General features: G+C 46.3%; 1 protein-coding gene across 1 annotated transcript; it reads left to right on the top strand.

Moving 5' to 3' along the window:
* Positions 1–891: 891 nt before the first annotated feature.
* LOC123253490 (adrenodoxin-like) lies at positions 892–12,692 on the top strand. Its single transcript, XM_044682675.1, has 4 exons — positions 892–1,046; positions 2,821–2,945; positions 4,075–4,204; positions 12,596–12,692. The coding sequence occupies exons 1-4, from the start codon at positions 892–894 to the stop codon at positions 12,690–12,692; spliced, it is 507 nt and encodes a 168-aa protein (XP_044538610.1).
* Positions 12,693–16,203: the final 3,511 nt, after the last annotated feature.

Raw genomic sequence — 16,203 nt, 5'->3', positions numbered from 1 at the left:
TAATAATAATAATAATAGCATTGCAGACACTTCCTAGCTGTGAGACCCTGGACAAGTCACTTAACCCCCATTGCCTAGTCCTTACCGCTCTTCTGCTTTGGAACCAATATTTGGTATCGATTCTGGGATGGAAGAGAAAGGTTTTTTAATAATAATAATATTAATAATAATAATAATAGCATTGCAGACACTTCCTAGGTGTGAGACCCTGGACAAGTCACTTAACCCCCATTGCCTAGCCTTTACTGCTCTTCTGCCTTGGAACCAAGACACAGTATTGATTCTAAGATGGAAGGTGAGGGGTTTTTTTTTTCAAGAGCACCCTGTAAACAGAACCTCCATCGTTTTCCTAATCCCCTTATCTGAGGTCACATAGAATAAGTGCGAACGTCAATATTAGAACCTGGAATCTAAGAATTTGGACCCCAAGGCTCTTCTCCATGCCTCAGTTTGCCCAACTGGAATATCACTCTAGGATTTAGGCCTCTGGTTCTCTGGTGCATATAATTCCTGGGCCCCAGCGAGACGCCTCCCCCTGGGACAAAAGCACAAGGTGATCCTTGCTAGCTGAGCCAAAAAAGGGAAGGCCGGAGACCCCACCTTCGCTAGCTTTCAGACTCCAAGGCTGAGAACCTCTGGGGGTTCCAGTGGAGCATCTCCCTTCTCCTCCCTCTGTCCCGGCTCCAGATCCTCCACGATGGCTCCCAGGGTCTCCTCTGCTCACCCCCCAGCCCTCCCCCAGTTCTCCTCCTTCTCTCCCAAGTCTCTGATGAGCTGGCCTGGCCACACCCCTCTGGAGGCCGGCTCCTAGGGAGATTCTCTGCCCATCTCCCTCTCCCGGTTCCTTTCTCCTCACATCAGGGAGTCAGAGCAGGGAGAGGGACAGGTCAGATGATGCCCAGCTTGGTTCTTGGACTTGCCCAGGTTCTGCCATCCACCTTGGCCAGATGCCTGCCCACCATGGCCTGGTTACTCCCTGCCAGGCTACAGCCATGGAGGACGTTCAGTACCTCTCGACTGCTCCAAGATGAAGTTCAAGATTCCGGGTAAGCAGGCCTTCTCTCCCCAGGACACATTGTGTGTGTGTGTGTGTGTGTGTGTGTGTGTGTGTAGAACCAGGTGATCTTGATCCAGTCACTTCCTGTCTTTGGGCCTTAGTTTTCCTATTTGTAAGATGAGGAGTTTACCTCAGGTGATCTCTAAAGTCCCTTTAAGCTCTGGCATTCTGCAGTTCTCCCATTGCTGACCTCAGTTTCCCCATCTGTAAAATGAAGAGTTTGGATGAATGGAGACCCCCTCCCACTCTGAACACTGCATTGAGGGCTAAACCACCCATTCAAGGCCTCTTGGACCCGAGTTTGAATGGCCTCAAGAGCTCTTCCTTCTTCTTCCCTTCCACTCCCATCCCTTATCCCCAGTCTTGTCATCCTTGAACCAGCCATGACTCTCAGTGCCTAGAGAATGTTACATGGCCTCAAGTGGTAATTTCCTGAGTCCTTGGACCCTCTTACCTATGGCGTGACAGCTTCAAAACAGACTGGCCGGCTGGCGCCCCTGAACTCATGCCACTTCCCTTTCCCATTTCTAGGACCCTTCCTAGTGAAGAAAAGAAACCGAACCAACGTCGTTAGCCCAGTTTCCCATTTTGGGAAATGGAGGCTCAGATAGGGCAAGTAACCCAGCAGGGCTACACAGCTAGTAAAACTGGGACTCACACCCAGGTTTCTCTTAATGTTAATACTCTTTCCCTAACTGAGGTCCTGGATCCTCTCATCCCCCCCAAATGGAGATAATGGTGGGTGTCCAGTTGTTCACAACTCCATTAATGGATAGCATCGCAGCCCCTCCTCCAGTCTGATCCCATGCAAGGCATTCCATTCCCATAAGGCCTTCCTCCTAAACTGACAATAGCTGGATACTACAGAGATTAACCTGGTTGAGTGTGGGTTCATAATCTGGCTTTGCCACTTACTAGCTATTAAGTGTCACCTTGGGCAAGTCACCTCCACAAGAAATAATAAGGACTTTAGAAAACAGAACATCCAAGCTAGAAAGGACCTAGAAGAAAGAATATCAGAGCAGGGAGACATCTTAGAACAGAGAATGTCTGAGCTGGAAAGGACCTAGAACAGAGAATGGCAGATGAAGAAGAAATTTAGAACAGAGAATATCTGTGCTAGAAAGGACCTAGAACCAAGAACGTCAAAGCAGGGAGAAATCTTAGAACAGAGAATGTCTGTGCTAGAAAATACCTAGAACAGAGAATGGCAGATGAAGAAATTTAGAGCAGAGAATATCTGTGCTAGAAAAGACCTAGAACCAAGAACGTCAAAGCAGGGAAAAATCTTAGAACAGAGAATGTCTGTGCTAGAAAAGACCTAGAACAGAGAATGGCAGATGAAGAAGAAATTTAGAGCAGAGAATATCTGTGCTAGAAAAGACCTAGAACCAAGAACGTCAAAGCAGGGAGAAATCTTAGAACAGAGAATGTCTGTGCTAGAAAAGACCTAGAACAGAGAATGGCAGATGAAGAAGAAATTTAGAGCAGAGAATATCTGTGCTAGAAAAGACCTAGAACTGAGAACGTCAAAGCAGGGAGAAATCTTAGAACAGAGAATGTCTGAGCTTTCATGGAAAGGACCTAGAACAGAGAATGGCAGATGAAGAAGAAATTTAGAACAGAGAATACCCTAGTCCAGAGTTAGATGCACAGACACACAGGGGTCCCCACTGGGCTCTATGTGCTGAGATCTGGGTAGATGTGACTATGGAAGGCTACGGGGGCCCGTAGCTCCAGGTTGACCGTGCTTATGCTTCCAGTCCCCAGCAGCAGCTGACTGTGAATTTCATAAACCACCTGGGGAAGAAGATCACCGTTCCCGTGAAGGAAGGTCAGAACATGCTCCAGTTGGTGCAAAAACACAACTTGAACTTCCCAGGCTTCGGTAGGTCGCCAGGGCCCAGAGCATCAGTGTCTACTTGCCCACCTTAGGCCTTCCCTCATCCCTTTCCCCCCACACCAACCAACCAAGGGCCAATGATTCCAAAGGCTTCCTGAAGACAAGTCTTCCGAGTTGGACCGTGTTTCTGGGGCCCGGTAGGAGGGAACGCTGGCGTCTGCCCCAGCCCGCAATCTCCATGTATCAGTAGCAGCCCCCAAAGCGACTGTCCTTCCGGGGCCCAGAACGCAAAAGAAGCCAGCGCGACCCTCTCCTGGCCCATCGTGGGGGCACACCTCATCTGGAAGAGGAGTGCAATGGAATGGGGTTCCAGGTCCTCGGAGTGCCCGGCCTGACTGTGTTCAATTCTGGTGCTTCCATCTAGTTAAGACAGGGCCATCCTGGCACACGTTCAGAGGCAGAAGGTGCTGGAGGGCCTGGAGCCCAGTCCATAGGAGATCCATGGAAGGAAGGGAGGAAGAGAAGACTCGGGGGGGTGGGGGGGGTGGCGCGGGCAGAGCAGACGTGGTAGCCATTCTTAATTACCCGAAGGGATGCCAGGTGGAAGGGAGCTTGGACTCGGGCCGGATTCCAGAGGACATATCTAGCACCAACGGGGTGGAAGGCTTTGAGCCCAAGGTCGAAGCGAAATGGCTCGCCTTCTCGCTATAGGGTGGCCGCCTATTGGCTAAGTGACGAAAGGGAGGGCTGTTCCTGTAGGCTGGACTCAAGGCCCCTTAGAGATCACTGACTTTTTTGTGTTCCTCTGACTCTGGGGCCCAAAGAAGCTATAGAAGCCCTGCCCAGGCCTAGCTCCTTCTGGTTTTATTCAATTGCTCTCTGTGTGCCCAGAGAGGGAGGGCTGCTTAGTGAGCACAGTGGCTAGAGTGCTGCTGTCCTTGGAGCCGGAAGACCTGGGTTCAAATCCAATTATGACAGCTCTGGCTAGGTGACTCTGGATAAGTCACTTAACCTCTGAGTGCCCTGGGCAACTTGAAGTCTAGTCCATGCAGAAAAGGTACCATCACACATTGGTGAAGGAGTTCTCTCACCAGAGAATTCCCTATTGCACCGATGAAGTCACACGTCCAGTCCCTGGGTAATAGCATGCCAAGAGTGATCCTTCTCACCCTAGGGGCTTGCAGAGGGACTCTGGCCTGTTGTACCTGCCACCTCATCCTGGACAAGGAAGTCTTCCACAAGCTGGATCCTGTCTCCGAAAATGAGCTGGACATGTTGGACCTGACCTGTGGTGTCACAGCCACGTAGGTATTCCCGGGGTGAGAGTGAGCAGAGAGGCGGGAAAGCCAGCATCCACAGACTCTTAGGCAGGTCTTCTGAGGCAGGGAGGAGAAGGCCGAAGATGCTTGGTCTGCATTTCCCTGGCTCTACAGATGACTCTCACCTCCATCTCCAACCCTCATCCCTCTTGACTTCAAATCCTGCATCTTTACATACTATGCTAGGAAGAGCTCTAGAGTTCAGCTCCTGCTCCTGATAGCTACTAACTTTGTGACCTTAGGCAAGCCATCTAATGTCCTCAGACCTCAGTGACTTCATCTGTAAAATGGGAGAGTTGAATTAGATAACCTGTCAAATCCTTTCTAGCTCTTCATCTAGGGACCCATGATTTCTCCCCAGACTTCCCGGAGGCATCTCAAACTCAACCTGTGCGAAACAACTCAATTTCCCCCCAAACCCACATCTCTTCTGAATGTCCATATTCATGTTGAGGGTAACCTCATCCTTCCAATCACCCAGGTTTGCCGCCTTGTCATCATACTCTTCCCTTTTCCTCACTACCTTATATGCCACCAGTTCCCGAGTTGTTAATTCTACTTATAAAATCTATCTGTCTATCTATCTATCTATCTATCTATCTATCTATCTATCTATCTATCTGTCTGTCTGTCTGTCTGTCTGTCTGTCTGTCTGTCTGTCTGTCTATCTATCTATCTATCTATCTATCTATCTATCTATCTATCTATCTATCTGTCTATCTCTCTGTCTATCTATCTATCTATCTATCTATCTATCTATCTCTCTGTCTATCTATCCATCTATCTATCTATCTATCTATCTATCTATCTATCTATCTATCTATCTATCTATCTGTCTATCTCTCTGTCTATCTATCTATCTATCTGTCTGTCTGTCTGTCTGTCTGTCTGTCCGTCCGTCCGTCTATCTATCCGTCCATCTATCTGTCTATCTATCTATCTATCTATCTATCTATCTATCTATCTATCTATCTATCTATCTATCTATCTCTCTGTCTATCTATCCATCTATCTATCTCTCTCTCTCTCTCTCTCTCTATCTATCTATCCATCTGTCTCTCTGTCTATCTATCTATCTATCTGTCTGTCCATCTGTCCGTCTGTCTGTCTATCCATCCATCTATCTGTCCGTCCGTCTGTCTATCTATCCATCCATCCATCCATCNCTATCCATCCATCTATCTGTCCGTCCGTCTGTCTATCTATCCATCCATCCATCCATCCATCCATCTATCTATCTATCTATCTATCTATCTATCCATCCATCCATCCGTCTGTCTATCTAATTTGTTGATATTAACATATCAATATCTATCTATAGATAACAACATGTCTCTATAGATATCGGCATAACGCAAGAGAGAGCGAATCTAGATTCACCCAAGGCGATTACCACCCATCTCCTGCATATTATGGTGGACTCTTAATTCATCTCCTTGGTTGTAGTTTCTCCCCTTACAACCCATTCTCTATCTATCAAGCTTCCATATTGATGCTCTTAAAAAAAAACAACTCTCACCTTCTGTCAGATTCAATAACTAAGTATTGGTTCTAAGGCAGAGCACAGTAAGGGCTGGGCAACTGGGGTTAAGTGACTTGCCCAGGGTCACACAGCTAGGAAGAACCCGAGGCCAGATTTGACTCCAACTCTGGTGCTTTCTCCACTGTGCTACCTAGCTACCCCTCATACCGATATACTTAATGCCAGCACCTTATTTGAGAAACACCAGTGGCTCACCATAGCCAACCTCTCCTCACCTGGCTCTAGACTGGTTACCCATAACTCCCCTTCACACACTCAACGCTTCCTCGTTTTTCTGTGAATGTGGCATTCTATTTTCTATGCCTGGCATGATCTCTCTTCATCTCTGCCTCTTGAAAGGCCCAGTTCAGCTAAGAACCATCTGAAGAGGCCTTTCCCAGTCCCCCCCGCCGTGCTAGTGTCCCCGACTCCCCATTCCATTAGCTGTGTGTGTACAGACAGCCTTTCTTTTCATCTTATTTAGGCCCATATTTCCCCCTAGTGGAATGTCAATGCTTGTGGGAAGAAGCTGCCACACGTCGGTATTTCTATCCCCATCACTTAGCAAAGGGCACACATATATGGCGCATGGGAGATGCTTCAAAAGAAATGCTTCCTTACTGAAGGGGACTCTTCTGAAGTCAAATGGAAGTGAGAGGAATAGAGGGAAAGAGGGACCCTGCTGGGCACCCCTACACTGTGAGGAGGGCGACTCAGTCTCTCCCAAGTGCTCACCTGACCCATGGAAGGGGAAGAGAACGCGAGAATATGGACGAGGCGAGTCATCTAATTGATTTAGGGGAGTCTCAGAGGAGGAAAAACTTTCTAATAATGTAAATTCTTTGGAACTCATAGCCAAAGGGATTTGCCCAGAGCACTGAGAGATGAGAGTCACTTGCCAAGGAGTCACCCAGTCTTGAACCTCAGATTCCCGGTTATGTGATCAGAGCTCTAACCACTTGGGCACTTAGGTGGCACTGTGCATAAAGCATCAGCCAGGGAGTTAGCAAGAGCCGAATTCAAATCTGACCTCAGACATTTACTGGCAACGTGACCCTGGAAAAGTCATTTAACCCTGTTTGCCTCAATTTCCTCCACTGTCAAATGAGCTAGGGAAGAAAATGGCAAACCAGCCCGGAACTGAGAGGGGGTTCAGGATGTGATGCCGGATTGAAGATAGACCTTAGAACGAATAATGTAAGAACTGGGGGAGACACTGAAGTGCGCAATGTCAGAGCTAGGAGGGGCATCAAGACACGGAGTTTCACAGCTCTGATGGTTCTGGAACACAGAATATCAGAGCTCGAAGGGGCCTTGGAACAGAATGTCACTCCTTGGAGAGAAACGTTCTGCTCAAAAATCCTGCTGAAAAATATTGTATTCTAAGATCAGTCCAAGCCCGGACTCTCCCTGTTCTAAGCCCCTCCCACCTCTGACACTCCTCATTCTAGTGCTCCTCCCACCTCTGAAACTTCCTGTTCTTTCAAAGGCCCCTCCCAGCCCTGACATCATGTGTTCTAAGTACCTTCTACCTCTGATAGTCCCACTTCTAAGGCCCCTCCCACCTCTGACACTCCTTGTTCTAATGCCTTTCCCAGCTTTGACATTCTGTCTTCTAAGCCCCTCCCATCTCTAACACTCTGTGATCTAAGGTCCCTCCCTCCCCTGACATTCCCTATTATAATGCTCCTCCCAGCTCTGACATTCTGTATACTTGGACCCCTCCCACTTCTGAAATTCTGTATTCGAAGGCCCCTCCCAGCTCTTACATTCTGGGTTCTAAACTCCACCCACTTGTCACACTCTGTCATGTAAGGCCCCTCCCACCTCTATCATTCTGTGTCCTAAAGCCCCTCCCACCTGCAACCCTCTGTGATGTAAAGACCCTCCCACCTGTAACTCTCTATGATCTAAGGCTCCTCCCACCTGCTACTCTCTTTGTCCTATGGCCCCTCCCTCCTGTAACACCACTGTGTGTCCTTAGGTGCCTTCAAACTGTGACACTCCCTGTTCTGAGGCCCCTCCCAGTTCTTCTTCTCTATGTCCTAAAGCCCGCCCACCTCTGACACTCCCTGTTGTAAGGCTCCTCCAAGCTCTAACAATCCCTGTTCTAAGTTTCCTCTAAGCCCTGACATTCAGAGTTCTAAGCCCCTCCCAGTTCTGACACTTCCTATTCTTAGGCCCCTCCCACCTCTGACACTCCCTGTTCTGAGGCCCCTCCCAGCTCTAGCACTCCCTGTTCTAAAGCTCCTCTAGCTCTGACACGCCCTCTTCTAAGGACCCTCCCATCTCTGACATTACCTATTCCTTGGCCCCTCCCAGCTTTGACATTCTGTATTCTAAGTCCCCTCCCAGCTCTTACATCTTCTAAGCCCTCTCCTAACTCTAAGAATCTGTTTTTTTAAGGCCCTTCCTGGGTCTGATATTTTATATTCTATAGTTTCTCTCTGCTCTTACATTTTTTGTTCTAAGGCCCTTCCAAGCTCCTCTGTTTTAGGTTCTTACATACATCTTAGCTCTGTCATTTTATATTCCAAGGCAGCTCTCAACTCTGACAATCTGTGTTCTAAGACGCCTCTCAGATGAGATATTCTGTGTTTTAAAATCTCTCCCAGCTCCAAAAATCTGTATTCTAAGGCCACCCTATGTCTGACATTTTAGATTCTCAAATCTTCTCCCAGCTCTAATATTCTGTGTACTAAAATCTCTTAGAAGTGGTAATCTGTGTTCTAAGGCCCCTTCCTGCTCTGACATTCTGTGTTCCAAGGTCCTCTCCAAGCTTTGACATTCTGTGGTCTAAGATCTCTTCTAGCACTGACTTTCTGTGTTCTAAGGCCCTTCCTATCTCTGGCATCCTTTGTGCAAAATCCTTTCTTAGCTCTGACATTCTGTGTTCTATGCTTATGCCAAGCTTTGATATTCTCAGCTCTAAAGTCCATCTTAGTTCTGTATTCATTTCATATTCTAAGACCACCCACCAGTTCCAACAATTTATGTTCTAAGGCTTCTCCCAGCCCTGTTATTGTGTTCTAAGATCACTCCAAGTTCTAACATTCTACATTCTAAAATCTCTCCTAGCATTGACATTCTATGTTCTAAGGCCTCTTCCATCATAAATAGTCTGTGTTCTAACATCTCTTCCAGCACCAACAATCTATGTTCTAAGACCACTCCCAGGTCTGACTTTCTGTGTTCTTAGATCTCTCTCAGCACTGACATTTTGTGTTCTAAAGTCTCTCTAAGCTCTAATATTCTGTGTTCTAAAATCTCTCCTAGAAGTGACATTCTGTGTTCTAAGGCACTTTAAAACTCACATATTCTGGATTCCAAAGTCTATCTTAGCTCTGACATTCTGTATTTTAAGGTAACTTTGATTAACAATTGTTATATATAACAAAATAACTGAGTTATTTTGTGTCCTAATATTTCTCCCAGCTCCAAAATTTGTGTTCTAGATCCGTCCTAGGCTTAACATTCTGTGTTCAGATCCTCTCCCAGCTCCAACATTCTGTGTTCCAAGATCTCCCCTAGCATTGACATTTTGTGTTATAAAGCCCCTTCTACCTCTGGCATTATTCTAAGGCCCTTCATAGCTCTGAAATTCTATGTTCTATGATTACATCAAGCTTTGGCATTCTCATTTCTACAGCCAGTCTGAGCCCTGACTTTTGAAGTTCTAAAGAAATTCACAGTTCTGAAATTCTGTATTCTAAGATCTCTCCTGATAGTGACATTCTCTATTCTAAGATCCTTCACATCTTTGACATTCTGTGTTCTAAAACTGTGTTCTAAAATCTTTGGGTTTATCTTATACTATCTTGCCAAGGACATTTACCCCAAGTCTATTCCACTGATCCTTCTGTCTCTTAGCCAGTACCATATTGTTTTGATGACTGCTGCTTTATAGTACAGTTTAAGATCTGGTACTGCTAGGCCACCTTCCTTCACATTTTTTTTTCATTATTTCCCTTGATATTCTTGATCTTTTGTTCTTCCAAATGAACTTTGTTATAATTTTTTCTAATTCAATAAAAAGTTTCTTGGTAGTTTGATAGGTATGGCACTAAATAAGTAAATTAATTTGTGTAGGATGGTCATTTGTATTATGTTAGCTCGTCCTACCCATGAGCAATTGATGTTTTTCCAATGTTTAGATCTAGTTTTAATTGTGTGGAAAGTGTTTCGTAGTTGTGTTCTCATAATTCCTGTGTTTATCTTGGGAGATAGATTCCTAAATATCTTATATTGTTATAGTCTAGGGTGGTTTTAAATGAAATTTCTCTTTCTAACTCTTGCTGCTGACTTTTGTTAGAAATATATAGAAAAGCTGATGATTTATGTGGGTTTATTTTGTGGGAAGGCTTCTAATTTCTCCCCATTGCAGATGATGCTTGCTGATGGTTTTAAATATATATATACTGTTTATTGTTTTTAGGAAAGGTCCTTCTATTCCTATACTTTCTAGAGTCTTCAATAGGATTGAGTGTTGTACTTTGTCAAAGGCTTTTTCTGCCTCTATTGAGATAATCATGTGATTTCTGGTTTGGTTATTGATATGGTCAATTATGTAGATGGTTTTCCTAATGTTGAACCATCCTTGCATTCCTGGTATAAATCCCACCTGATCATAATGAGTAATCCTCTTGATCACTTGCTGGAGTCTTTTTGCTAGTATTCTATTTAAGATTTTTGCATCTATGTTCAGTAGGGAGATTGGTCTGTAGTTTTCTTTCTCTGTTTTTGGTCTGCCTGGCTTTGGGATCAGTACCATATTTGTGTCATAAAAAGAATTTGGTAAAACTCCTTTTCTAAGATCAACTTTAGAACAGAAACTATAAGAACTTGGTAGGGCCTTGGAATACAGAATGTCTGAGCTGTAAAGGACCTCTGAACAAGGGATGAACTAGGAGGTTCCTTAGAACACAGAATGTTGTAAGTAAGAGTGTTTTTAGAACACAGTATCCAAGCTGTGACAATCCTTGTAACACAGAATATCACAGCAAAGAGGGTGTTTAGAACGTAGAATGTTAGAGTAGGAGAGATCTTAGAACACAGAATATCACTGTTGGGAGAGATCTTAGAACACTGAACGTCAGACCTCCTTAAAACAGATTTTTGGAACTGGAGATCTTAGAACACAGAATGTTTCGGCTGGGAGGGGCCTTATAACACAGATTTGTTGGAGCTGGGAGTTGCCTTAGAATACAGAAGGTCAAAGCTAAGACAGACTTTAGAACTGTGAATATAAAAGCTTGGAGGGGCCTTAGAACGCATAATATCACAGCTGTGAAGGACCTTAGGACAAAGAATGACAGATCTGAGACACTTCTTAGAACATAAAGTCAGAGCCGTGAGAGGATCTTAGAACACAGAATGTCTGAGCTGGGATGGGCCTTACAACAGAGAATGTCACAGCTAGGAGGATATTTAGCGCATAGAATGTTAGTGCAAGAGAGATCTTAGAACCCAGAATGTCAGACCTAGGAGGGGCCTTAGAACATAGATTATGGAGGCTGGGATAGATAGATCATAGAAGACAGAATGTCAAAACTGGGATTGGCCTTAGAATTCAGAATGTTAGAGCTGGGAGGAGTTCTTAGTACACAAACTATCACAGCTAGGATGGCTTTTAGAGCACAGGATGTACTAGGCTAGGAAAGATCTTAGAAGATAGAATTTCGGTGCTGGGAGAGGATCTTAGACCACATAATGTTAAAGCTTGAAGGAGCCATAAAATATAGAATGCCACTTCTAGGAGAGATTTTTGAAGCTGTGAACATAGAACCTTAGAACATAGAATGCCAGAATTGTGATTTGCTTTAGAATATAGAGTATGTCAGAGCTAAGATGGACTTTAGAAACAAAAATATAAGAGTTTAGAGAGCTCTTAGAACACAGAACTGTGAAGGGCCTTAGAACAATGAATGTTAGAGCTAAGGAGGGCCTTAGAACGTGGAATGCCAGTTCTAGGAGAGATTTTAGAACACAGAATGTCAGATCTGGCAGAGGATCTTAGAACACAGAATTCCAACTTGGGACAGGTCTTAGAATATAGATTGTTGGAACTGAGACTCGCCTTAGAAAGTAGAATGTCAGAGCTAAGATGGACTTTAGAACAAAAAATGTCAGAGCTAGGAGGGGCCTTAGAACACAGAATATCAGTGACAGCAGAGATCTCAGAACACAGAATGTTATAGCTGGGAGAGATATTAGAACATAGAATGTCAGAACTGGGATAGACCTTAGAAGACAGAATTTCAGAGCTGGGAGGGCCTTAATAACATCTAATGTTAAAGCTGAGAAGGACCTTGGAATAGTTAATGTCTCAGTTTAGAAGGATCTTAGAATCCAGAATGTTTAAGCTGGCAGGTTCCTTAGAACAAAGAATGTACAAGCTGAGAGGGACCTGAAAACAGACAATGTCCATCATCAGAGGGCTCTTAGAACAGAGAATGTCCAAGGTGGCATAGAGCTTAGAACGCAGAATGTCAGAGCTCTGAGGGACTTTTTGATAGAGAATGTCCAAGCTAAGAGGGCTCTTCGAACATTGAATTTCCAATCTTAGGACAAAGAATGTTCGAATTGGAAAGGATCTTAGAACATGGACTGTTAAAGAGAACTTAGAACATAGAATTTCCAAGCTGGCAAGACACTTAGGACATGGGATGTTAGAGTTTAGAGGAATCTGAGAGCTGAATTATTTCAGCCTGCTCAACTTAAAGGTAAAGAAACAGACCCAAAGGTCCAAATAAGGTCACACAGGATGCTAGGGCCAGAACTAGGACTCAACCTTTGTTCTCTTGCCTCCCAAGTCAAGTCTCTTTCCACTCAAATTCTGCCATTTTTCTTCCTAGATCCCGTCTGGGTTGCCAGCTGTGTATGACCAAAGACATGGATAAACAGAATATCTGGGTCCCGAAGGGAGTCACTGAATCCTACACACCCCAGTAACTGAAGCAGCTCCAGCATTGGGGGTGGGGTGGGGTGGGAATGGGAGGCTGGGTGGAGAAGAGATGTTGCCCCCCAAACCCAATCTCTTCTTCTACTTCCAACAACGGGGGGCCCATTTCTCACCCTCAGTTGGGTACCTGCTCTGGCGCAGTGGACAAGGTAAACGATAGATAGCCATGAAGTGGCAAGAGGAGATAATTGTGCCTCTCCTTGAAGCCTCTGCATCCTTCTCTCTTTTAGTCCTAAAGAGTTTTAAAATAGTAATAAATAAATCTTATCCTTGCCATTTGTTTTGTATGCTTTCCCAAAGCACCCAGCCTCACAGCAGTCCAAGGGTCCTTATCTCCATTTTACAGATGAGGAAACTGAAGCCCAGAGAAGGGAATGGACTCATCCAAGGTCACGCCATTAGGGAGTGGCAGAATAACAGGGTCCTTTCTACTACATCATATTTTCCTCCAAGCCCTAGTCAGGGAAGAGGAGGAGAACTACAGAGACAGATTTCAACTTGAGAAAAGGAAAAGATGCCCAACTGAGCTACCCTCTAGCGATCGGAAGTCTTCAAACGGTGATATTGTAAAGTGGCCTTAGGCCAGATGCCCGGGGAGGTTCCTTCCAGCAGTGAGACTGTGGGATGATACCTTGCCCAAAGGGTGGTGCTAGATCCTGGGGGACTGGCCTAGAAACACAGCGAGGGAACTGGACACGGTATTCTCACCAAATCCGGAGAACGGTGCCAATAGGAAGGGCTGATGACGAGAAGGATGAAGCCACATAAAGAGGTCGGAGATCTCTCCTCCTCAGAATCTTTGGGTGAGACCAAAGCGTGTCATCCTCAACTCCTCACCCTTCCCAAGTCCCTCTCTATAGCCATTCATTTGCCAGGACCTGTCGATTTCCCGGTCTTGTCTTCCCCAAATCTTTCATCTGTCCCCCTTCGCTTCTCTGCCACTGCCACCACCATGTGCAGCCCTCAGGCTTAGACGATCGAAGTAGCCTGCTAGTGGGCCTTCCTGATCCATCGTCATCCACCACTCGAGCTGCCAAAGTGAATTTCCAAGAAGTTTGGTTCTCACTCGTCATTCCCCTCCTCCACAAATCCTAGTGGCTCCCTAGCGCTTCCACGATCAGATAGAAAGGCCTCTGGTTGGTTTTAAAGCTCTTCAGAACCTGGCCCTTGAGTCCAAGCTTGTCTACAGGACATCCAGTTGGAGATGCCCAGTAGGCAGAGAGCTGACCATGGAGACCGTGGGAGATGGTGCCATTAGCGAGTGAAGTGGTCCATAAAGGAGAAGACACCGAATGGGGAGCCACCCGGGAATAGCAGGCGGGACCTCCATATACACAACTGTTTGCATCTTTCCTCTGCCATTACGCTGTGAGCAACTTGAGGACGGGGACTATTTTAAACTGTCTTTGTATGGCTTAGCACATTTTCTGGCACAAGACTTTTATTGTTTGTCCCTCGTTTTTGAAGAGGCCTGATGACATCACTGCTGGCTTGACTTGCCCGTGATTTGGATTTCAGCAAGGTAGAGTTGCCTATAGTTGTCAGCCTCACTCTCTCTTCCAGAGTTACCAAAGTTCAGTGGCAGGACAAAAGTCAAGACAACTGGTGATGACCCAGGATGCAATGATGACTTTGGTGTCTTCCATATCTGACCGAGCTTTAAGAGCTCCACAGTGCCTGCTTCAGCCATCTTCATGCCTGGTCTCTGAGGCCTCTCTCAGCTCTTGATATGTGTGACCTTGGGCCAGTCCCTTCCCTTCCCTGGACCTCAGTTTCCCCCTCTGTAAAATGAGGAACTTGGTCTAACTGGCCTCTGAGGCCCCTCTCAGCTCTTGATATAGGNAAAATGAGGAACTTGGTCTAACTGGCCTCTGAGGCCCCTCTCAGCTCTTGATATAGGTAGGGTCTTTTGTGTGACCTTGGGCCAGTCCCTTCCCTTCCCTGGGCCTCAGTTTCCTCTTCTGTATCCCGAGAGGTATACATCACACATCCATAGATGAGGTGGACTTGATGGCCTCTGAGGCCCCAGCCAGCCCCAGACCTCCTATCCTGTGATTCTTGCTCAGAGAAGGTGTGGCTTATAGCAGCCTGCTCTCTGTCTGCCCACTCATTACGGAGCCAAGGCTTTTACAATACTTCTTTTAGAAAGGCCTTTATTTTTAAGGCCAGGAAATCCTGTTCATCCTGGGCTGGAGGGATTTATTTGGGGATGAGGCAAGTTAGTCGTGTTGCAGTGAAGGCTCACAGCCTCTGGAGGCAGTGAAACACAGGGGCCCAATTTTCAAATACTGGGGGTGGGTGGATGGGTGGGGAGAGGGAGCTGTGGAATTTTCCCACCGTACTTTGGGTGTGCAAGTGCCTTGTCCCAATTCTGCCACCTGTGCATGTGTGTGGTCGTGTGCTCGTGTGTGCGCGTGTGTGTGCGTGTGTGCGCGCGCGTGTGTGTGTGTGTGTGTGTGTGTGTGTGTGTGTGTGTGTGAGAGAGAGAGAGAGAGAGAGAGAGAGAGAGAGAGAGAGAGAGAGAGAGAGCTCTTTGACCAGCTTCAGCCACAGCATCCTCTCTCAGTTATGTCAGCAACGGGAATGGGACTAGAGGCGCCAAGGCCGACCTCATCTGGAAAGAACTCAGCGCCCACCTTGTGGCTGGGGAAGCTGCCAGCTGTTGGCTTCCCCACCCACCCTGGAGCCTGCAGCGGAGACAGAGCTGTCTTTTTTTCCACTGTGGCTCCTGGGAGGTTGGCCAGAATCCCTGGAAGAACTGGTGCCCCCAGCTTCTTGATTGACCGCGTAGAATCGCAAAGTGAGATTCCCTTGGAGGTGTCAGCTCCCAGCAAGACTAGAGCTAGGAACCTAATTCCTAGATCTTTTGAGTTCTAGACTAGTCATTGTTCTTTTCTATCAAACTCATTCTAAGAGGAGGTTAAGAGTTGGGGTCAGCCGTTTGTGGCAATCACTTACAGGTCTGGATTGGCTTCGGTTCAGTTCAACAGACATTTATTAGACACCTATTGTATGCTGGTAAATAAGGGAAAAGAAATGGAAGCAGGGTCAGATTTGATATTCTCGGGTTCAAAGATCCCTGCAAAGAGACTGCAGCCATGAACTGAAAAAGCACTCGCTCCTGGAAAGGCGAGCCAGCAATGGAAACCTGGGCGGCACCCCAAGAAAGCCAAGATATCACGCTGCTGACAAAGGTCCTCGTTGGCAGAGCTGTGTTGTTTCCAGGAGCAACGTATGGCCATGGGTGAGAGATGGACCACAAGGAAAGCTGAACACTGCAGAACTGCCGAGTCTGAATCGTGGTGCTGGAGAAGAATTTGGAGAGAGCCTTGGACAGCGAGGAGATCAAGCGCCCGGTACCACTGGACCATCCACTGAAGCTTGAATACTTGGACCACCTAACGAGAAGACGGGACTCACCGGAAAAGAGCCTGATGTTGGGGAAGACTGAAGGCAAGCAGAGAAGGGGAAGGCAGAGGATGCGATGGAGAAAGAGTGTCA

This window comes from Gracilinanus agilis, chromosome X, assembly GCF_016433145.1.
Source record: "Gracilinanus agilis isolate LMUSP501 chromosome X, AgileGrace, whole genome shotgun sequence".
Taxonomy (NCBI): Eukaryota; Metazoa; Chordata; class Mammalia; order Didelphimorphia; family Didelphidae; genus Gracilinanus; species Gracilinanus agilis.
The sequence above is the reverse complement of the archived record's forward strand: the minus strand, read 5'-3'. Positions and strand labels throughout refer to the sequence as shown.